We start from the raw sequence: 21,593 nt of genomic DNA, 5'->3' as shown, positions 1-21,593 counted from the left end.
GAGGACACTTTTAGCAACAGAAGATTTTGCTCTCTGACTAGGCATCTATACAGGTATTAATGTACAGCAAATATTTATTTAAAGAATCAGTATCACTCTACAGAGAAGCAACATTGACAGATGGAACCTGGCCAATGCATTTAACAAGGTGTTTTCAAGAGTCTCACTTTCTTTGCACGTATGTGATATAACGGCATAATCAGAGAAAAAAAATCGCTTTCAGTGGATCATCTCGCTATGATAAAAGATTTCTCTGGTAGAAAAAAAATAAAGCTAAATCACAAACTTTCTCGGAAAGATTAAAAAAATCCATTTCAGTTTTTAGAGTATGCCTAATAGACATTTGTCTGCGATACCAGCAGAGCCCAGGGGAGTCCTGCCTCCTGCGGGCACCCGTGTGCCACAGGAGCACCACGGTCCTGCCTTGTCAAGCTTTGACCCTGCCAGGATCACCAGCAACAACCCCAAGAGTGTGTGCGGCCGAAGGCCGAAGCCGGGCACTCGGATGCACAGCAGCTGGAGCGTTCCCCAAACACCGCCTCATCGCAGCGGCACTTGCTGGATTGAGATGAGCTCCAGAGGAACCGATGTGGTCCCTAGGCACGGACACTGGTGACTTTGCCGGCAGCGTAACCTACCTGAACTTTGTTTGATGCGCAGATGATTCCACAGGAATGAATCCTGAGGACTCAAGTCTAGCACCAAATCAGCGTGTGTTGCTGATTATAATGCCATTACACAACTCTTGGACATCCAGAATGGTAGTTCTCAACCCACAAGAAGAGAAAAGAAAATCTGTTTCAAGTTTAACATGCTTATTCATATTCTGTATGATGCAAAGATCTTAAAAGCACATCCTGACTTTTTCTGTAGGCTACACTCCACAGTAAACAAACGTAAGTCTCAGCTGAAAATGCACAGAGGAGGGCTCTACAGCTGGAGCACAATGTGATAGCCTTCACAGACACGTACGTTCAGAGTCAGATCTATTACACTGGTACAGACTGTTGCACCTACAGCAGAGTTACCTTCAATTCCCTTTGTCATGAGAGCAAATACTCTCAATTGCTCCATGAGTCTCTGCATATGAAAAACATTATAGCAGGACGCAACGGATGCCCTCAGGCATCGTCTCACTGAGCACACAGAGTTCCTAGCATGCTCTCTCCCTCTTTCTGCAGAAGAGCAGTTATTTTTCTAACAAATATACGTTTTGGAAACACTTTTTTACATGTACTATACACTATCTGGGAAGCAGATCTGGATACTGCATCTAATTCCCATCCTCTCACTTAGGCTCATAACTTCAAGGCACTTCACGTGGAGCATGTGAGCGCCCTTGCTTGCAACAGAAGAGCAACACAGTCCAGGAGCAAAGAAGATTCTGCCTCTGTCTATAGCTGGAAGATGACATGAAAACCATGTCCAGTCCTTAAAAGTCTGCTTCAGGGAGCACAGGCTCCACCTGCATAGAGATGATGAGGTGCTTTCAACAGCTTGCATCAAAAGCGGCCCCCTCACTTGTTCTCCAGCCGTCCCTGCATGGACGCCTAGTCCTGCCTGAGCTGCCCAGAGGGACTGGCTCAGCCCACAGCAGAGCTCAAGGAGACTCTGGTGCTGAGAGCTACAGGCAGGATAGCCGGGAATGTTTCAAGCACTTTGAGATGCCTGTGGTGCAGGCAATGAGAGAAACTTTGATCAGTGAGAGCATCCACTACTGCAGAAATGGTACTTGTATAACGCTTCCTTTCCTGAGTCCCCAAATCCCTTCACATCTGTTTCATCTCCCAACTAAAAGGCCTCCTTTCTTCCACCTATAGAGACTCAAGCTACAGCTTCAGGGCCCAGGTGTTTCATGGCACTCTAAATAGCCGGCTCTGCGACTGCTGGTCTAGCTCACCACTCTCAGGAAGCCACCAGGCCAAAGGGAGGCAGAAGGACTCATCTTTTTGACAGTACCGACAAATCACTTTTGCCACTGATTTTCCAAATCTTCTTTTTTTCCTTTCTCTTTTTTTTTTTTTTTCCTAAGAGTACAAACTCATGAACAGGGAATTAGAGAAGCAATTTAGTAACACAAGCCCCTTTCAAAATAACCCCGTTTCAAAAATAAGTTTATATATGGCAGGTAGGGCAGTTTTGCTGATGAGGTAGATGACACAAAATACATCTATCCAAGTTAAATTTGCTGTCTGAAACTGATTTTATCAACTCACACTTGCTAGCAAACATATCAACTGATAGGATTTAAAAACAAAATAAAAAAAAACCAAACAATTTAATCTTCTACGGCAGAAAAGAGAACTCATTTTAATATTTCAGAAGTTAGTTCTAACCTGCTTAACTCTAAAAAGTCAATGCCTATTTTTAAAAATTCACTTCACATCTGTTCATTGTGTACAAGCCTGGAGGCAACTACCAGCCAGAAAACTTTGATCATTCAGCAGCAGCCAGTTAGTATCTGAAGGGCAGCAAGAGGCTTGTCTTTATTTCTTTCCTCTCAAACACTCTATGAAAATGAGAACTTAAAAAAATAGTATATGGAAAAAAACATCTTGCAGTTGCAATGCCACTGAAACACTCCTGAAGAGCCAAGATAAACTGGTCAAAATACCTACCATTTACAAGCACATAATTTTCTGCAAAGCTTCTAGAGCCTGTTTTAGAGCAAAATGCTGACCCTCAAAATAAAAGATGTTCTATCATCAGGCACATTCACATAAATCCAGAATAATGTCACTCCCTTCAGGGACTCCAAAAGGTTTCTCATTGGTGGAATAATCTGAGAAGAAAAAGAGTCTGAAGAAAGTCTTCAGCTTTTTCCCCGGAAAGTGTAAACAAAATTTTTGTTTATTTTCGAGTTACGGTCAAAATCTTACATTCATTTCCTGCTTTGAAGAGAAAAATCAAATAGCCCCATTCGTGCCACATCAGTGATCACAAATCCCTATTTATCTGGAGCTACAAATTCAGCCACGGCCTCATCTGAAGCAATTCCTTATACGACTGCACCTTCCCAGTTTTCACATTCATTGATTTCATCAGTCACATCCCTAGAAACCCCTAGCAATCCCATCACTAGGTAACACTTAACCACATACTGCCTCTTTCAAAAACTAAGCTCTAAATCGTCAAATACTGGACATGAACCACTACATGCAAAATCCCTTAGCAAGGATTTGAGGATTATCTCATCTAATTACACATAAGCATGTTTTCTAATCTGTGGGTTTAAGCCAAAGCGCAATAAAAAGACTTCCACTGAATTCACTGATTTTTGGATCAAGAACTGTGAGAACTTGATTATGCATTTCAAAGAAGAAAAGCAAAAAAAAAAATGTTTAAAAGGCAAGCTAATGGTGGGGGACGGAAGAAGCAGTTAAATGAGCTAAATCAGTTGGCACACAAATGGATTGGGCATCCCACGCCGGTGCCAGGCAGAGTCCTGAGAAAGGCACCAGTGAAAGCCTCTGGATTTCTTTGACTGCTTCCAAGTGTACCAATCTAGTAGGCTGTTCATTTTCAAACTTCCAAACATAGAAGGAAACCCTAGCAGACATACAAAAACATGTTATATTATTTATTATTTGTTTACTGCCTGCCAGGTGCAGGCAATCTTCCTTCTTCCTTCACTTTCCTAACAGTATGAAGACAAATTGTCAAAATGGAAATATAGCTATTGAAAATTCTTAGATATTTGGCCCAGAACTCTGCACCCATTCTTTTAAGCCCAGCCCCTACCCAATGCTAAACAGCTAATGGCAGTGCATTTGGCAGCTACATGTTTCTGTTGCTTTTAATACAGTCTACCAATGAGGGGCTCATTTCAACTCTTGGGAAGCTATTCCATGATCCGACAGCAATCACTTTCCGGCTTATATCCCTCTGTTTCATTACTTAAGGATAAAAAACCACTCTGCCACTTTGTTTCACCAGCAACGATTCTCTCCTCCTGTGTGTATTCGTATCTTCAAAATACTTCAGAGCAGTTGTCATCTCCCCTCTCAGAGGTCTCCTTCCCCCTGCAAGCAATGAAGCTTTATTTCTGTTGCACAGTTCTTCCAGGTGAGTCACCCTCTCATCTCAAACCTTTCATCACTCTTCTTCTCTTTTAAACTCCTTTCAGCTTGTAACCTTTTCATAGTGTTGGAGTGTCCAAATGCAAACAAGTTATCATAGGTGCTACACACTGGCTTTATACAAAGAAGAACTATTTTCTTTGGTTGCCTGCTGTGGGATTTTTCTGCTTTTCTACCCAAAGTGACACTGGTTTCATACAGGGATAGAAGGATCAGTGGGGAAATGAAAGCTAATTTCACAGCTGGTATTTGTACGCAACTATTCAAGGAACTGGAGATAACTAAAACCCACACATGTGAAGTAATAAAATGCCAACTAAATGAAAATCTCAACATGCTTTTTGATAATTTGCTGCCTTGCACAAGATCTAGTAATTCCATGAATGCGGCTATTTAAAAATTGTTCAATTAAACATTAAATGAATTATCTCTACATTTGCATGGTAGAAAATGTGTTTCTGCTCAATTGAGCCTGAACCAGCTGTAGAACAGGTGAGAATAAACTGCTGGATAGTCTGACTGAAGCACTATTAAGGTTTAAAATAGCATTTTAATGAATTAAGTGCAGATTAATTTGTATATGAAATCACTACAACTGCCTATTTGGGTCCCAATCAAGTTATATTTGAGCAATAACTGCACGCTACTGGATTGCTTGTTCATTAGCCACTACATTTGTCCTGGCCCTGGATCAGCCTCGTGTCCTGCCCTGATACAGCCACACGCTGCTGACAAGAATGGCTATTTAAATGCAATTAGCAATTGCTATTAAGTCTGGCTATAAAGTATAAGCACTTTGCTCCTCATTTCAGTTCGCAGTCCATCATTATTTGCTTGCTACAGTATCTATGCAGAAGTAATTTCAGTGCATGGCTCAAAAGCATCCACGGAGCTGGCTCATGAGGTCTGCTCCTTCCCTCCCATGCACTTGTTCAGGAAGGAGCCACGTCAACTGAACTCTGTTGTAAAACTGGCGTAGCAGGGGCTATGACCAGTGAAGGCAACAGAATCGCTTACATCCTCCACACACCTCCGTTCCAATAACTATCATGCTGCCATTCTTACGTCTGGCAGGACTGAGCTGAGAACTCAATGCTAGGAAATGGTGTGCTGTCACTTTGTGCTCCACTGAAGCTTTCCTCGAGGATCTTGCCCTCTCTCCTTGTTAACCTGAGGATTAAACATTGTGAGGTAGGGGATGTGCAGATACAGCTCAAACCTTGCACCATGTACAAACTGTTGTACATTAAAACATACTGTTAATGAACCCTACAACATATATTGCTGGAGCGTGCAACAGCCGTTATTCTCCCACTCTTCAGTTGCAAATTAAATTTCACTCTAATTGAATGGAAGAAGAAGTTTTTTCTGACTATGCATCCCTGATTATAACTATTAGTTGGATGGTGTTCCCTGGAATAAAGAAATCTGTCAGAAATTCTACCTAGTAAAACTGTCAGCTGCAGGAAAAAAAGAAAAAAAAAAAGTTGAAAGTAATTGCCAGATGCTCCAAACGCTCATTGCAGCTGCACTGCCAGTGTTCCAGCGCTCACTTTTTGCTAACATGTCATTGCTCTTCTTCCATTTTGCCAAAGCATGCCAGCCAGGGGCAGGTCCTCAGCCCCTGTGTGGCTCTGCTTCAGTGGCCTGGCTGTCTGCTAGCCAAGCTTCTGGCCTGCGACGTGGTGGCCAGTAAGTATCATGGAAACATATTTCTGTTCTTGAGCAACTTCCATTTCTGATAGCTAATTGGGAACTATTTTAAATTCAACAAAACCTCTGTTGACAGCCGTCCTACAGCGGACTAACTCAGGGATGTTTCTTAGTTGTATCAGTTTTGATGGGGCTCACCTCTCTTCTTTTCTTCGCAGTTCTCCTCTGTGGATTGCTGCCTCTTCTCTGCCTTATCTGCCAGTGTCTCCTGGAGCTCTCCCATTCACCTTGAAGCCTTTCCCAGTCTTGTGGTTCTGGTTCAGTTCTCACTCCTACAGACCCTCCTGGTTTTTGCTTTCCTTCCAGCCTTTATCTGCTCTCACATTTCCACAAGTAAACCAGCAAAACACTTCTTCATCCACTTGTAATAAATTAACAATTATTTAATTTTTCACAAGAAGAGTGAAGACTCCAAAATCAGCACCATTTTTTTGAGACTTTCTGTGGCTTTTATGTCATGTTCTCATTGAGGAGAAGAAAACCAAGGAACAGAAGAAAGAAAGAGATTTAGCAGAATAAAGCAAAAATCACGGGGATCACTCAAATGAACAAAATAATTTAATTGATCCTAAGTTTAGGCAAGGATGGAGACAATCAATAAACCATTTCTCAGTGAGCATACTTTTCATTTTTGGCACTATTTTGGGGGACCTGGCAAGCAGATATGGTTGCGTGAATCCTACAAAATTAAGGTTTAACACAAGCTTGTAAATAAGAACAAATTTTCCAGTACTAATACTATTTATTGTACAAGGATATTCCTAGCAATAAAAGCTACATTCAGTAGTGATGTTGTCCACTAAGTATTATCACACTTATAAAGAAAATTCTTCCACATATTAGTTGTTACTGCCAATTCTTCCAAAATACTTTGCAGAAAAACCTCCCTGGAATTGCACTAGGGGAGTCTTCCTTCACGGTATTGCATCTTCTGAGCTTCATCAGGAGGAACATGAGGATGATCCCAGAGACAGATGCAGGATGCCAGTGTGTGTTTAGCAATAACCAAAATGTAAGCCCTATCAGTGTCTTCCACTGCTAGCACAACATAGAGGGTCTGATTCTGTGCTAAACACAATTTATAATGCTTCAATTCCACTGATGACTCTGGAGTTATTCCTGATTTATGCAGGGATAAAAGCGAATACAGGAAAATTATCATTACTATATGAGTACACTTGCTATAATGGGCAGTCTTTCAATACCAATGCTTTCAAATCAGTTTAACTCTTGCTTTATTCTTGCACTTTGCTTTTCTCCTGACTGGCACCTGCCAAAGAATCTCCAATACATATTAATCACTTTTGCAGCCTAATAAGTTAAGCAACAAAGAAATGCAAGCACAGTTTGAATAGTGCAGCACCTTTGCCACTGATCAATTAATTACAGGTGCTGTTTTCAGCTTTGTTCAAGTTTACTGTGAACTAGTTTTTAGATTTCCTTATCTCTGCCTGGAAAGTTTTCACTGACTGGTTTCTTATTAGAAAAATACTCTAACTCATTCTCCAAATGCAAAGACAAGGTATGAAAAAACAAAAGATATCTGGGCCCCTAGTTCTCTTCACACATATTCTTTTTACATTGATTAAGCTAGTAGAGTTAAAAAAGAATGCTGATTGATACAACCATTTAACTAAGAAGAGAATATGGATTCATTCAAATTCCATTTTTGCCTTTCACTGCGATAATCAACTAACAAAAGAAAAATATGACATAGAGCATATTCTTTAGGCTATTTTTATACTACAGCATTTTATATATATATATAATTATATATATATTTATAATATACAACCCAATGCTTTCTGACTTTCTCGTCACTTGAAAAGCAATGATAGTTTACCCTTGGGCAAAAAAAGGTCTGCATGACACTGAGAACATTTGCTTGAGTCCTTAAATACAAAAAAGTGAGAAAATAAAATATCAGAGTCTAAGTGGCACTTGAAGTTTAAGTAGCGCTTTTTGTCCAGTCTAAACTCACTATTACAAAGTCATTTTTTTTCTAGTTCAGTTTTATAAATGTGAATAAATAAATTCTATGACTTTCCATGCAACAAGAAAGGAAGGATTAGCCCACTGTTTAAGCACTAGAGTAGATCTTAAATGTGGTGGCTCTGCCACTAATCTCCTGTGCGACCTTCAGCAAATCACTTAGCATGGTTTTATCTTCTGTAGAGAGAATGAAAAAAAAAACAAAACAAAAACAAAAAAAGCAAATCCAAACCAAAACCAACAATAGAAAACAACAGAAAGATGTAAGATCTGTGAGGAACTGCAACCATCTGAGGAAGAAGCAGGAGTCCAGAGAATAAGATTCATACTTTTGACTTGCACCTGTCTAAATTTTTATCCATGGATAATTATAAGCATCTAGTTCAAATTACAGGATGCCTCCAGAATCACTAACACATGGAGTAGCCCATTAAGAAACAAGCCTATTAGGTAAAACAAGCAGCAATTTCCGAAAAGGAAATTCATATAGCCTTGTACTGTTTTAAACAGTTTTCTTACATTCTCATAGTCATTAAAATGTATAAAAATGATTATTTCCTAAACAGCATTACCATGAATTATCACCACTCCTGTTGCCTAGCAACTGCAGTAATTTTTGAATAGTGAGCTACATACACTGGTATCTGGAGTTTGTGCAAATGGGTATTCATTTGAGGGCTTAAAACACATTCATCTTGAAAATAATGCAGCACTAATGTACAGCTGAAATGCTTTCAAAAAATAAAAAGGCATCAACAGTTATTGTATCTTAGGAAAACCTTCCTCCTACAGCAGATCTGAGCCCTGTCATACTTGGCCAGGGTTGGAGTTGAGTTCTTTGCTGTTCTTTGAGGTTGCAAGTGGCCCTTTCTTGTGGAGGAAATCATTCTTGCCCAGTCTTCTGCGGCATTTGCTTTTAACTCAAGAGCAATGGAAACTGGTGACATTAAATGGCAATGCATTTCAATTTCATAAAGAGTAAATTCTATTTTCAGATGAACCATATGAAGCTGGAAGAACTCACTGGGTCCTATCATGACAGACTTAAGCGCTTAGTAAGATTCAGAAGAGGTCTGGACATCAACAGTTACAAAGAGATAAGCAACTGATATATTAGAGAAATATCACAGTCACATATATGAAAGATAAACTCTTAAGCATCAAGGCCTCATCACTCGTTAGCTGCAGGTGGTTGCCCGTTACAGAGATTCTTATCCGCTCCTGAGAAACATGCAGCATCTAGCTTGACTGGGAGACAAGACCGCCAAACAAATCAACCTGGCTTGTTTAATGTGAGAATTTCTACCTTATTTTCTTACATGTATAATAGACAAGTCCATGCTAAAGTTAATATAAATCTGTGCTACAGATCTCAAACTTCCCCTCTCCCACAGGGGAAAAGATTCCTGCTTTTGGCTTCAGATGCTCTGTAGTCTTATGGATAACAGTAGAAAAGAAATGCAAAATTCCTGGATGAGAGCACGTGTTTTTCATAGAGACTCCAGACAGAGGTACATTCACCCCTGGCATAAACACTGTACCCATTGAAGGCAATGCAGTAACATCTGTTTAAACCAGCTATGAATCCAAAACATTTTTCTCTACATCTACTACTGGCAGATAGGAGCCTGGATGCAGCAATGGAATTTGACAGCTTACGGCATCTGAGTTTAGAGAACTAAAATCTGCAGCAAGAGAAAAATCCGGTGTCTGCATTGTTCTGGAGATACTGGGAGATGCAGTTCACAGGAAGCCATATGGGCTGCCACGAAATACCTCATGGCTGTTTAACAGCTCAGAGAAAATGCTCCATCTTCTAGGGGAAAAACAAGACTTCTGCACTCTCCCCAGCTAGAGGAAGAGACAACCCGCTCCTAAATTTATCAGCGTGTTTTTCAAATTAGATCTTAAAAACCCTCCTTAGAAATACAGACATTGTGCCTGTTGTACAGGTGACAAACCGTGTCCACACGCTCCCCTCGTCTTACAGCAGCACATTCGAGAGGAGGCGCTGACCTAAAGAGACCTCTTATCTTCTCTCTGCAAGGCAGACAGGGTGACGAGCGAGCGCGCTGGTGCCTCCGCCTGTGGCGCTCACAAGTGCCGCACTGCGAATCCCTGCAGAAGGAGATCGCTGGTGCAGCGAGCGGCAGACGGCTTTGGTGACGCTTTTCTCCTGCTCAGGCACTGCCAGGAAAGACAGCTGTGGTATTTGGTAACCAGTCTTTGCATGTTTAGTTCTAGCCAAGGGAGCATCGCTAACATCTTTTCCCTATTCCATCAGTCTGCCTTCCCTTTAATCCATAAAAACTGATAAGAAGGAAGACACATTTTTGATAAAGATAGTTTAAGCTTCATTTTGCCAAGTGTAGAGTTCAAGTTATCGTCACACTGCAAACAGGAATACGATGCACAAAGTAATTCATGAATGTTTCTATGTGCTGTTGTTCAGTCCCTTAGAATATAACTGAATTTCAGAAATTGGAATATTTTTGAAGAGCAGATTTTAAACCCAGACTGCCAAACACTTTGGAAAATAAATGGTATATCAGGCTTTCAAACCAATTTTCCTGTAAGAACTGAATATATCAAATGATAGAAAAAAAAATATAGCCAAACTCAAGCCATATTTAATTTCTAAAACTAGGACAAAACCAAGTAAATAAACCTTACAAATACCTTACAATCTGGAATGAACATGTGGAAATAATAACCTGCTTGCATCCTTTAAAAGAGAAGAACAGGTGAAATTTATTGAATAAAATATGTGCTGTGAATGACTTTCTTGGTTAATTTTTCATGTCATCCTGTTGTTCCTGCTGCCAGACTTCATAAACATGTCCTTCACAAATGGTGACACTCATTAAGATTCTGATTACAGGAGGCTACTGAAGGCCATTGCCTGTGAGGCTAGCCACTGCTCCCTACACGTTAGCCTACAGAAAAGCAATCCTGCTCACAAAATCATAGTCTTCTTGAAAAGGAAGGCTGCACCACTGTCTAGGACGGGTAATGAATTCACATTTGGTCTCAGACGGGCACACATGACAAATTGGCTGAGACAACAATGAAGAGAAATGTGGACAAAAAGTACCCACTCTGTGAACATTTCCTCTAATTTCACAGAAACTACCTGCAGGAGCAAAGGCCACCTGTCTGGTGTGACAAATGAGGCCTAGTTCTTTTTGCAAGTGAAAAGTTGATACTCGAATTCAAACCAAAGATTAAAAATTACAGTAACCTTGGATCACAGAAGTAATCTTGTAACAAAGATGTACATTGATTTTGATAGATATTTTCAAGGAACATAATAAACAGCAAAATAATTTTCTTCTACAGTGTTTTATTATGTGAGCAACTTTTGTTGCAGTGTAGTAACTATGTAATTGGATCTCAGATGCCTTGAGGTATTAAAAAACGTTTCAGTATCGCTAGAAAGCGAAATCCCAACACGTTTAATTTCAGTCCTTAAGGCCTGTAAGACAACTGGGGTCTATTTTAGCAGGCTTCCTCCTTTGAAACCTGAATGTCAAACACAGTGTAGCGAGCAAACTCAAGGTTAGCTCATGTGGCAAGCAGCCTTAGACAAGTTTGCTACTTCCCTCAAAAGCACTGCACTGACGTTAGTATTTCAAGACGGTCTTGATTACCACAAGGCTGTCTTGATTACCACAGAGCGGCCTCAAGCCCCAACAAGCGAACACATCCTCTCACTAGGTGCACTATAGAGGATCACTTACTTGTAGGGGATGTGCTTGCTGCCATTGACGAGAGCGAGGATGACGTTGCCCAGCGCTGACAAGGAGAGGCACAGGCCCGAGCTGCCCTCCCGGTTTTTGCTGAGCACTTTCACACAGCTCCCCAGGTCAATCAGATGCAAGCGGCTGCGGCCTCCGGACACTGTGATAAACAAAGGAAGCGAACAGTTAGTACGCACCTCTTCTCACCTATTCCAGAAGCACCTTCCTAGGAAAGCAAAAGACTTGCAAAGAGAAGATTCCTCTCCCAGTTTTAGCAGTAACAAGCTGCAGGGGACCTGCCAGCTCTCCTTCAACCTTTATTGCTGCATGCTGCTGTTTGCTACTGACTTACTTAAAAAATTGCCCAGGCTTTCAGTGCTCATAACCCCTGCAGTTTTCACTCTGTGGGAGTCACCACTGTGCGTTCTTTTTTTAAATATAGCTCTATTAGCCTATATGAGCTGGTGCTATGCTACTGACTGTGATTGCTGGGCTGTCCAGAAATGCATAGGCTCTTCTCTTTACCACCTCAAAGACTGGACATCCAAAGAAGCTGTAGCATTCTGTGTGGTATTTACTTTTGTTTTAAGATTATATACTTTTTATTACTATCTGGTTTAACAAAAGGTTTGCCATAGTTATGTCATCTCTGCTTCCACTAAATTTTCATTGTTTCTAGAGGAGTATTTAGGAAGACTATTGAAAATCTTCTAGAACATCAGGGTCGACACTGGTTATCAGCTGATAAACTCCTACTGTGTGATGCAGAGCTGAGACACATGAAGAGTATCCTTCCAAGAAAATGCTACAGTATTTCAAATGATTCACTAAAACTACCAACTTCCTACATCTTCAAAGTTCAAGTTGGAGAATACAATTCAGTTCTGCCTTTTTATTCTTCTAGACCGTGCAGGAATACACTGCTTGCAATTGCAATGTTGTTATCACTGTATGCAGTCTTTAAGGACTAAAAGACAAAATAGTTGACAATTTAAGCCAGGAAACAACACAAAGAAGAAAACGTTATGAACTTAAATAGAACTATAGGTGGATGCTCAGGCATAGAAGTAGAAAGGAGAGGCTCCAGTATTGGCATCGCCTGTCTTAACAGTGCCACTTCAAAGCATGAATCTACCCTGAAAAGAAAATCAGTCCAGAAACTTACATTTCTATTATTTCATAATTCACTGTTTCTCTAAAAGGTGGTCTGTTAACAACAGAGAAGCTGCATTTTCTACATGAAACCCCTTGGCAATACACATAAGTTTGATTGCTTTCTGATAACAGCAGCATCCTCAGTATTAAGGATTCTTCCCTACAGATACTTTTACCTCTTTGTATTTGAAGTTCCACCATCTTCACAGGGAACTCCTATTTTTTCCACAAAAACAAAAACAAAAAAAGGAAAGATGTATACCCAGGAGGGCTGCAGCAATGAAGAAGAATCTATTCTAGTGAAAGACACTGAGGAATGAATGTTATTATCTTACTGTTGTCTGGTCCAGTTTAAAGGATTAGTGGTCCAATGGTAACGTATTTACGCTTTCAGTATGGTAGTGTTGACAAAGACAAAAATAAGGAGAGACTGGCAGTTTTACAAAAATGATTTTCAGAACAGCTTTCTAAAAAATCCATTTAAAGTTATAGTAAAAGAATTGTTTTTACTTTCCCGCAGGTTAATCACATACAGTTGCCTACGTCACATTAATGTTGTTCAAGGAGTGAGAACTGATATTTTGAAAGAATCAATGTTCTGTGACCTTGCAATACATGCAGAAAAATCCAAATTGAATAAATCAACTAAACAGTAAGCTGCATGAGTGAATACATGTGTATGTAGAAGAGGCAACCTTGGCAGTATCTCCCTCTGGATACTCAGGTCTGGAAGATGTAAAATAATCGCAACTGCCAGCTAAATGTGAGCTTGTTGACTGAAATGGCCTTTCTCTGAAATTTTCTATGTATGGGGAAGAAAAGACTACTCGTCTTCTCAACAATAATGAACATTTGGATGTGGATACAGGAAGGTAGCAGTGTTTTCATATAAAAGGTACTAAAAAAGAAAAAAAAGGTCTTTTTTTTTTTTTACCCAGAATGTCTGTTAAACAAACATTTGCTCTCATGAAAAATCCATGGTTCCATGAGGAACCCACAAATGAGCACTAAGTAGACTTGTCCAAAGTACCTCTAAGTCTCTATTATCTAGGAAGAGACATTTTTATTTTTAAGCACACAATATATACTTCCACATCTGAGTTTACCTATATGCAAATAAATCCACGGTCATTCTGAGACAAATCTTTAACTTATGCATCCTGTAAAAAAATGGCATTGGGGGTGGGAGGAGGCCAGTTCCTGAGCAAAGATAGCAATGGAAGCCATTACATGACAGCGACACTGGAAATATTGGAGGTCTGCAGACACTTTGCATTCATTGCTTTTGGCACGTCTTCTTGTCACAGACCTGCTTCTGCACTCAGTAGTTGTGATACCCAGCCCTGGTATGTGGGCATGCAGCCTAGGGTTGGCAGGTGCCAAAGGATGTGAAAGGAAATCCACAACAGGAAATAATTGCATGTAACTACGTGAAGACGGTGCTTGCTGAGCTTCTACATATCGACAGCAGAGCAATACGTGATCATATCATTTCACAGACAGAAAGTCTAATATGCGTAATAGATAAACATAAAAATCATAGGTACTGAAGATGCATGTAACTGCTAGCTTAACTTAAAAGATGTTAAAGAAAGGCATAAAGGAGCCTTTTATGTGTTAAATGTGTTAAAACCCGTGATAAAATTCAAAGAAACTACAAATCTGTTCAACTGCAAGTGAGAGAAAAGAGAAGAAAAAAAAGAGAAACAGAGAAAAAAGGAAACTGATTAGAAGTTAATCTTGGCAGCCAGACATTTGAAATGCTGTAATAGCCCCCACATTACACTCTAACCCAGTAACAGGCCAATGGAAGTTTAAGCGCCCTGCTATCGATGGTGCTCACTGGAAAGCATCCACACGTGCTACAGAGCTGTGCCGGGGCGGAAAGTCAGGCGTCCCCAGGGAGCAGCCTGGGGCAGATGCACCCTCTGACCTGCCGTGGCAGGACCTTCACCTCCCTCTGACTCCACAGGCAATCTAAGATGTTACCTAGAAGTTACCTAAGCAAGTATTCTCCAATGACTTGGCTTACAAAGACAGGGCAATGTGCTTAATTGCTGCTGCTGACTGCCAGTAGCTTTACTGAATCATATACGTATAACAAATATGTCTGTTGCTATGATTATTGGACATTGTAGAAACAAAAGAAAAACAAAAGAAATCACTGTCTTTCAAATTTTAGCCACATTGTTTGTGCACACATTCCTATGATGCACACTGAGGAAATCCAGAAGAAGAGAAGGGAGCGGATCTTTCATTCCTATTTAATTTACAAGTCAAAATAAGGCATGTTTTTTAGGATGACAGATTCACTTGCTTGATCTGAAAATTATTTTTAGGCAAGTTTCTTGATCTGCAAATTAAGTTATTTGTTAGACAAGTTCTCGGCTGGTATGCCTGGCAACTATAGACAGAGCAAGAAAACTGGAATATCCTAACACTTGTTTTTGTCTACGGCCATGGAGACTTTGCAGAACTGACAGCTGAAAAATGAAAATGCCAGTCCTGCCACAATTCCATTTATTTCAGTGGTGCTAAGCATGCTTCATGACATTCCTGGTAATGAATCTTACCAGGAGATAAGTACAATACCAATGTGTTGTTCTCACAGTATGTTTTTGACCAAAACTATACATTAGTCAGCCTTTTAATCTCTGACCCTCTAGAAGTTGGGTTTCCTTTTTTTTTTTCTTTTTTTAAATCCTTTTACTGGAACCTGTATCTCTGCTATCTTCACGTTTTTTTCTGAGAATCCTTCATTACAGCAAGAGACACTGATAATCGCTAGGCGCCCTTCCTGAGCAGCTGGAATTCCCCCTCACTCAGTTATCAGGGAGATCTGACCCTGCCTGGCTTATGAGGCCACTCCGATATGGAAACTTGAAGACAGGAGGTAGCATGGCCAGGAGACGAAAATAAAACTGCAAGCAACGGACAAAGCATCTCATGTTCTAAGCCTATAGGAAAACACTTTTTTTTTCCCCATTCTTTTAGTAGTTACATTTGAAATTAGTAATTCATGTATGTGAACAGCCTGGAGTTTGAATAACTGTAATAATAATCTCCTCAAAATTGTCTGTCTTTATTCCTAACAACCAGTCAGCCTGAGCACTCACAGTCTTCCTTTCCACCACAGGGTGGTTAATTAATAAACCTTTAGTTAATTGAGTTTTCTGGAGGCCAATTCCACAGGGCTTATTACTTAAACACACGCAAACTGCACTTTAACAGCAACTTTCTGTTTTTCTCTCTTTTATTATAAACCCAGTCAATGTAAATTCTCTGCATCAAACATTAGACATCATTAATACTGCAGTGGTGTCCACCCACTAAAATCATAGCTTGCAGTCTATGTCTAGTCCTAATTATAGATAACCATTACAGAGCCAGGAACTGAAATAGACACTATTTTTGCAAAACTGTTTAAGCCCATAAGTTTGAAAAAGCAGAGGTCTCCATTGCTCTTTAAGCAAATGCTGTTTCTGTGAAAAAAAAAAAAGAAAAAAAAAAGATTAAGAAAAAATGTTTTTCAATGGGAAAATCTGGGACACTTGGAACAGAATATAAATACAACAAAAAATTAGCAAACCATTCTCATCAATGTAAATCAAATGAACCTTTGAAAAATTTTAAGAACATGTGAGAACAAATGCAATAATGTTAAAAACCTGAAGAGCTGAAGAGTCGTTTTTTGTTTGTATGTAGAGGCTCACATCATGCTGAGAACCAACTGACAACCAAATGTCTCTGCACAAGCAACTAAATTGACAGCTGATATTAATAAACTTCACTCATTGGCGGCCTTTGCTGGATCTTTCCAGACAGGCAGATAGGCTGCTGGTGTAAGTGGGCCTATTCCATTCTCAGTGGAGAACTCTGCTAATTTTCACCCCTGGGGAGCACTGTGTAATTCGGAGGCAGGTGCAGCTTACTTCCGCCCTTGCCGCTCTTCTCCATCCGGTACTGGTAGATGTGCAGGGTGAAGAGCATGTGGGAGTTGCGGTGATCCTCCTCGTCGCAGTCTCGCTGGCTGCTGCGGCGGGAGGCAATGGCTGCGTCGAGGAAGAAGGCGGCTTTCTCTGCGGTCGGGGCCCGCAGCTCGCTCTGATTCTGCAGCTGCAAGTTAACAGAAAGAAAGAATCAGTGAGAAACCCCGGCAGAATTCGCTGCCATCCAAGCACAGCGTTGATACACTGGTTTCTGGTGGGACTGAAGAGGAGGAAATGCCCTACCAAAGATGGCCTGCTACTCATCCCCGCTGACACTGAGAATGATACCACATCCTTCAGAAGTCCTACAGATGAATCCTCAGTCCTACAGGGTTCCTCATTGGAGTATCTCTAGTGGCAGTCGTCATGCATAAATCTAACAGCTGGAAACTATCCTAGGGGCTGGACAGAGACGTCTAAGTCTGCTCCTTCACTAGAATTCTAAGCCATTCACTGGAGCTCATTATTTTTGACACCGTTTTTGTGTGTTGGTTGTGTTGCCCTGCCTGCTGTGGTAACCACTGTGCCCTTACAGTTATGAGAGAAATATGCAGTCGGGGAAGACATAAATCCCAAAGCCACAGCTGGTGCAGGTAGATAGGCAGGGGCAGGAGTATGTGTTCCCCTTCAGAATGTGTTAGGAAGGAGTGGTCTGCAGATTACTCAGGGAAATAACAGGACTGAAGCCTGTTTTCCACTCCCAGAGCATGTGGGAGGCAGCACAGAAAAGAAGGCCTTTCCTTTCCCCATCATCCCAAAAGCTTACGCACCTGCTCAGGTGCAATCCATTAAGTGGAGCAGGACCGGTAACGTACGTAACTCACAGTGGCTGGACCTCAATCACAGCCACCAGCCTGCCCTTATCTCTCCCAAGTGATAGAGAGCATATGAGGGCAGATATTATTAACCCACGACAATGCTAGGCATGCATGTGTGCTTCATGTCACCTAAGATTAGTCTGTCTGTGGAAGGGATGTGTGGCGGTGTCATCTGATGGCATGAGCTTTGGCGGTACACAGAGCTGGCCCCCGGCCCGTAGGATAGACTTGTTTTGTCTGGCTCAAATTCAGTGAGGAATTCTCACTCTGCGGGCTTGTTTCTGACCTATGTAATACAGCTAAAAACTAAGTTCTCCCTAACAACGGCACTGCTTCTGTCCTCTCTTTGGGTTCACTCATCAGCTTGAGGAAGGATATTGCTGAGGTTTTTCAGTGAATCACGTTAGCTAAAGGCTAAGTTTTCTCTAAAAAGAGAAGGGGCCAATAAGGAGTTAAAAAATAAGCAGAAAGCAGGCCAGTCTTTAGAAATGTAAGCAACAAGAAAATGTGCATACTTGGAAAGGTCCAATGACAGACCAAATGGCATATGGTGATTGTTCATTTGCTGCACATATTGCTGACTTTGCATATCTATACGGCTATAATGTAATATCCTGCCTTTCACAGAACTTTTCATCTTGGAATTCAGAGAATTCACTGGCAGGACATATGACTCCAGAATGTCATTATATCTTGAACCTTTATATTTCTAAAGGTGCACAAATAAAAAGGCCTTTTTGCCCCCACTTTCATTCAGTCTGTTACACTACAGAGAGACCAAGATCTCTCATGGAAGCTATTTTTTTCTGTACTGGTCTAAAATGGCTCATTTGTATATGGTTGTTTGTCTGTATGTATGTGACAAAATCAACAACAATGGACTAATTATTATTATTGCTATTGTGCCTTAGTATTCCAGTGAAGAATTAAGCTTTAAAGAGGAGGTAGTTGTTACAGTTATGTAACCTTGATACACATGCTAATCCAGATCATAACAGGCCTGTGTATCTTCCCCGTAGTAACTGTAAAGACTCTTACGCTCACTGGGCTGCACTCATGACTGGATACCAGCGGGTAAGATCTCTAATGACACTGTAGGTATTTTGTAAAGCACTAATACCATAAGTCAAGCGAGAACAAGAGTCCTAATTGTTATTTAAAACCTAAAAGCAGCCTTATAGTTCCTGGGTAGAAAGATTGCGACCGCTAGCTAAGTATATCCAAAAGCTTACAATGCAACGATATAAAACACAAAATTTACTACTCACTTTTTATAATCTCATGATTCATGATTTTGAGGGAGGTAAAACATGCCTTATAAATCCTCACAGCTGGAAATGGCCAAATCTGTTCCCTCCTCCATCCTTTTCCCCATCCTTGGATAGGTAGGGCTCTACAATTTCTGGATGAAAGTGGACACTGCCCTTGAGGCTGAAGGAATGTATCCAAGCTCTACCATGCTATTTTGCCCTCTCCTCACCTGTCATACAAAACCCAGATTCTTTCCATCACAGACTGCAAAACGAAAGAACAGGCCTTTGTTCCCCAACACCAAGAGAAAAAATTTTAAAAAAAGTAAGGCTGCTGAGACTTTCTAATGGTTACCCAGAATATACATGAGCCAGATAGTCATTTTTGCTAAACCTCCAAACCTGAGGAGAGTTGGAATTATTCTTGGCTTGCCCAGCTCAGGAATTTACTTCTTGGCAGCAATTAATAAGTAGCGATTAATGCTTCCTACAACATTACTAATGCAAGTGCTATAAATAATGTAGTTTATAAAGAGATAAACAGCCATATAAATGGCCTCAAGCTATTTGTGCAGTATTGTAAATATTTTAGCTTGTTGTTTTACAAAAGAGAGATCACACTTTTTTTTTTCTTATTTTTTTTGGAAGGAGGTGAATTTTTGTTTGCACTGAATGTTTTCACGTGTTATTGCAAATACAGGCCCCTGCTCAACATCAGTTATACCAGAGGTACAAATATTTAGGCCAAGAGAGCAGATGGCCCTGCAGCTGCAGGTCATAAAGTTCTTGCATGTTTTAAAGTAAACACTTTCAAGTCTATAAACTTTATGCTCTGGGTAGTTCTTGAATTTGAACCATCTCAGTAGCTCAAAAAAAAAATCACACTGTTTGTTTCAATGTGTAAAATGTAACCTCAAATTCACCTGCATGCCGCAAATGGGGTCCTCACAAAGGTAGACACCTGGGGACTGACCATCTTGTAGGCTGCCTGTAGCCACTTCTGACAACAGGTCTCTAAGATTTTCTTCTTTCCCCCACACTTCTACTGCAGAAATTCGGACTGAGAAGCGGGCCCCTGTCTTCTCTTTGCGCTCATTAATCAACTTGAAGAGCCAGGAGATGGCACAAGGGATTATGCCGAGGTTCTGCATGGAATCATCCTTTCCGATCATGGTGTATGACTTCCCTGTCAGGAATGGGGAGGGGAGAAAAGATAACAACATCACTCCCAAGACCTTTGTGGCCTTTAGCCTTGTAAGATTACCCTACACAGCCTCAGCAGAGCAACTCCTTTGCTACAATAAGAACAACAGTCAGAGAGGGAAGACAGACAGGCAAGCAGACAAACAAATAACACACAGACAACTGACAACATTTAAACAACACAGATGACATTGTGAACTGCATTCGAAACCTCCATTTCCTTATGCTCTCACCGTACAGGGCGGAAAGTCCTCTGACATCCTACGTTGGGTGGAACACAGCAGGTATGCCCAAGCCTCTAAAAATCCCAACTTTGAATACTGTGGGTGAGGTATACTTTTGATACTATTTTACTTGGAAACATCACCCTGGATTTAGGGCTGACAAAAAGCTGGCCCCAAGATTACAGAGATGCAATTTCACCCAGGAAAAACAAACAAACAAACAAACAAACATGAGTTACAACATGAAATATTTTATCTATGTTAAAACCTTCCATAGTTTGCTATTATTTGATTCCACAGGCACAGTTCTGACTTATCTTTGCTGCAAAGGTTCAATAATTAAAAATGGACATAAAGCACTATTTTATGCTGCTTTAGGTCACTATATATAACGTACTTATACAAGTTTTACAAATCCTCCAAATTTATAAACCAAGCGATAAAGGTATTCACAATTTTAGGCAAGTACTTCTAGTTTTTTTTTAATCTTGTTTCACTTCATATATTGAATCTAAGTGAAAAAAATCAGCAAAAAATATTTTTACATGGGTGTTAGTGGCAATGTCTGGGTGTGTCTACAGACAGGCAAATGGTGTTGGTGGGAATAATGAAACAACCTCAGAGATTCTGCCAATGTGCTGTAGTGTCTTTGAAAAAGAAAAGGACAGGGATTGTTTCATACTCTTGCAGTGCAGCCCTCTTCATTAAAAAGCCAGTTGTGTCAAAATGCTTCCAGATAAGGATGAACAGAATAAAAGATTACTCTAGAAATGCAGCTATTTCTAAAGGATAATGTGACGATGATGATGACTCTCTCTATTGGCTTTCATGAGCACCTGAAATGCTGCTGACGTAAACATTTGATTTGATTGTACTATGCATCAACTCATGAAACGTTGTCATCCTAATTCAAAGTATTAGCAAATTCAGGTTACAAATGTTCACTTTGCTCCTCAAATAGAGAAATTTAACAATACCAACCAAGTTTGGCGTGGCCAAAGCAGAACACACAGCCATCTGCCCCATTGACCACCGACTGGATCACCTCAGCCACAGTCCCAGCACATACTTCAGCCTGTCACAGGAAATTAAACAAAAAATGCTGTTAACAATAATATGGATAATTAGCTGGGAACTTTCAGTATGAATGGTCCTAATGTCATTAGTGCTCTGGACAGAATTGATGAAGGATCAAAAAGCCGAATCCTGATTGTCTCATTCACATGCCCTATGCTGATGATAGTAATATTACTTGTAAAGATACATAAAGCAGGACTTCTGCCCTGTGTTAAGTTTTGTTTGTTGAAGCTTCAGAATCTTTTGAAGGGTTAGACGAAACACACACTGAAGGAAGATGTGGTTAATTTATTACAACTGCCAAAAAAAAACCCAAGAATCAAATATAGAATTTTTTTTTAAAGTTCTATTAC

At 40.4% G+C, this 21,593-nt stretch overlaps 1 protein-coding gene across 1 annotated transcript in view; it reads right to left on the bottom strand.

Annotated features, from left to right (window-relative positions):
* Window positions 1-21,593, bottom strand: part of KIF26B (kinesin family member 26B) — a 272,866-nt gene that overhangs the window by 36,611 nt on the left and 214,662 nt on the right. The window contains exons 7-10 of the mRNA XM_088524291.1: window positions 21,145-21,238; window positions 19,660-19,922; window positions 16,612-16,795; window positions 11,525-11,684 (exon numbers count right to left, since the gene is read on the bottom strand). Of these exons, the coding sequence (XP_088380417.1) occupies window positions 11,525-11,684; window positions 16,612-16,795; window positions 19,660-19,922; window positions 21,145-21,238 (701 nt within the window). The remainder of the gene's footprint in view (window positions 1-11,524; window positions 11,685-16,611; window positions 16,796-19,659; window positions 19,923-21,144; window positions 21,239-21,593) is intronic.

This window comes from Tinamus guttatus, unplaced genomic scaffold (genome assembly GCF_059628265.1).
Source record: "Tinamus guttatus ecotype Peru unplaced genomic scaffold, ASM5962826v1 Tinamus_guttatus_pri_ptg000208l, whole genome shotgun sequence".
Lineage (NCBI taxonomy): Eukaryota > Metazoa > Chordata > Aves > Tinamiformes > Tinamidae > Tinamus > Tinamus guttatus.
The sequence above is the reverse complement of the archived record's forward strand: the minus strand, read 5'-3'. Positions and strand labels throughout refer to the sequence as shown.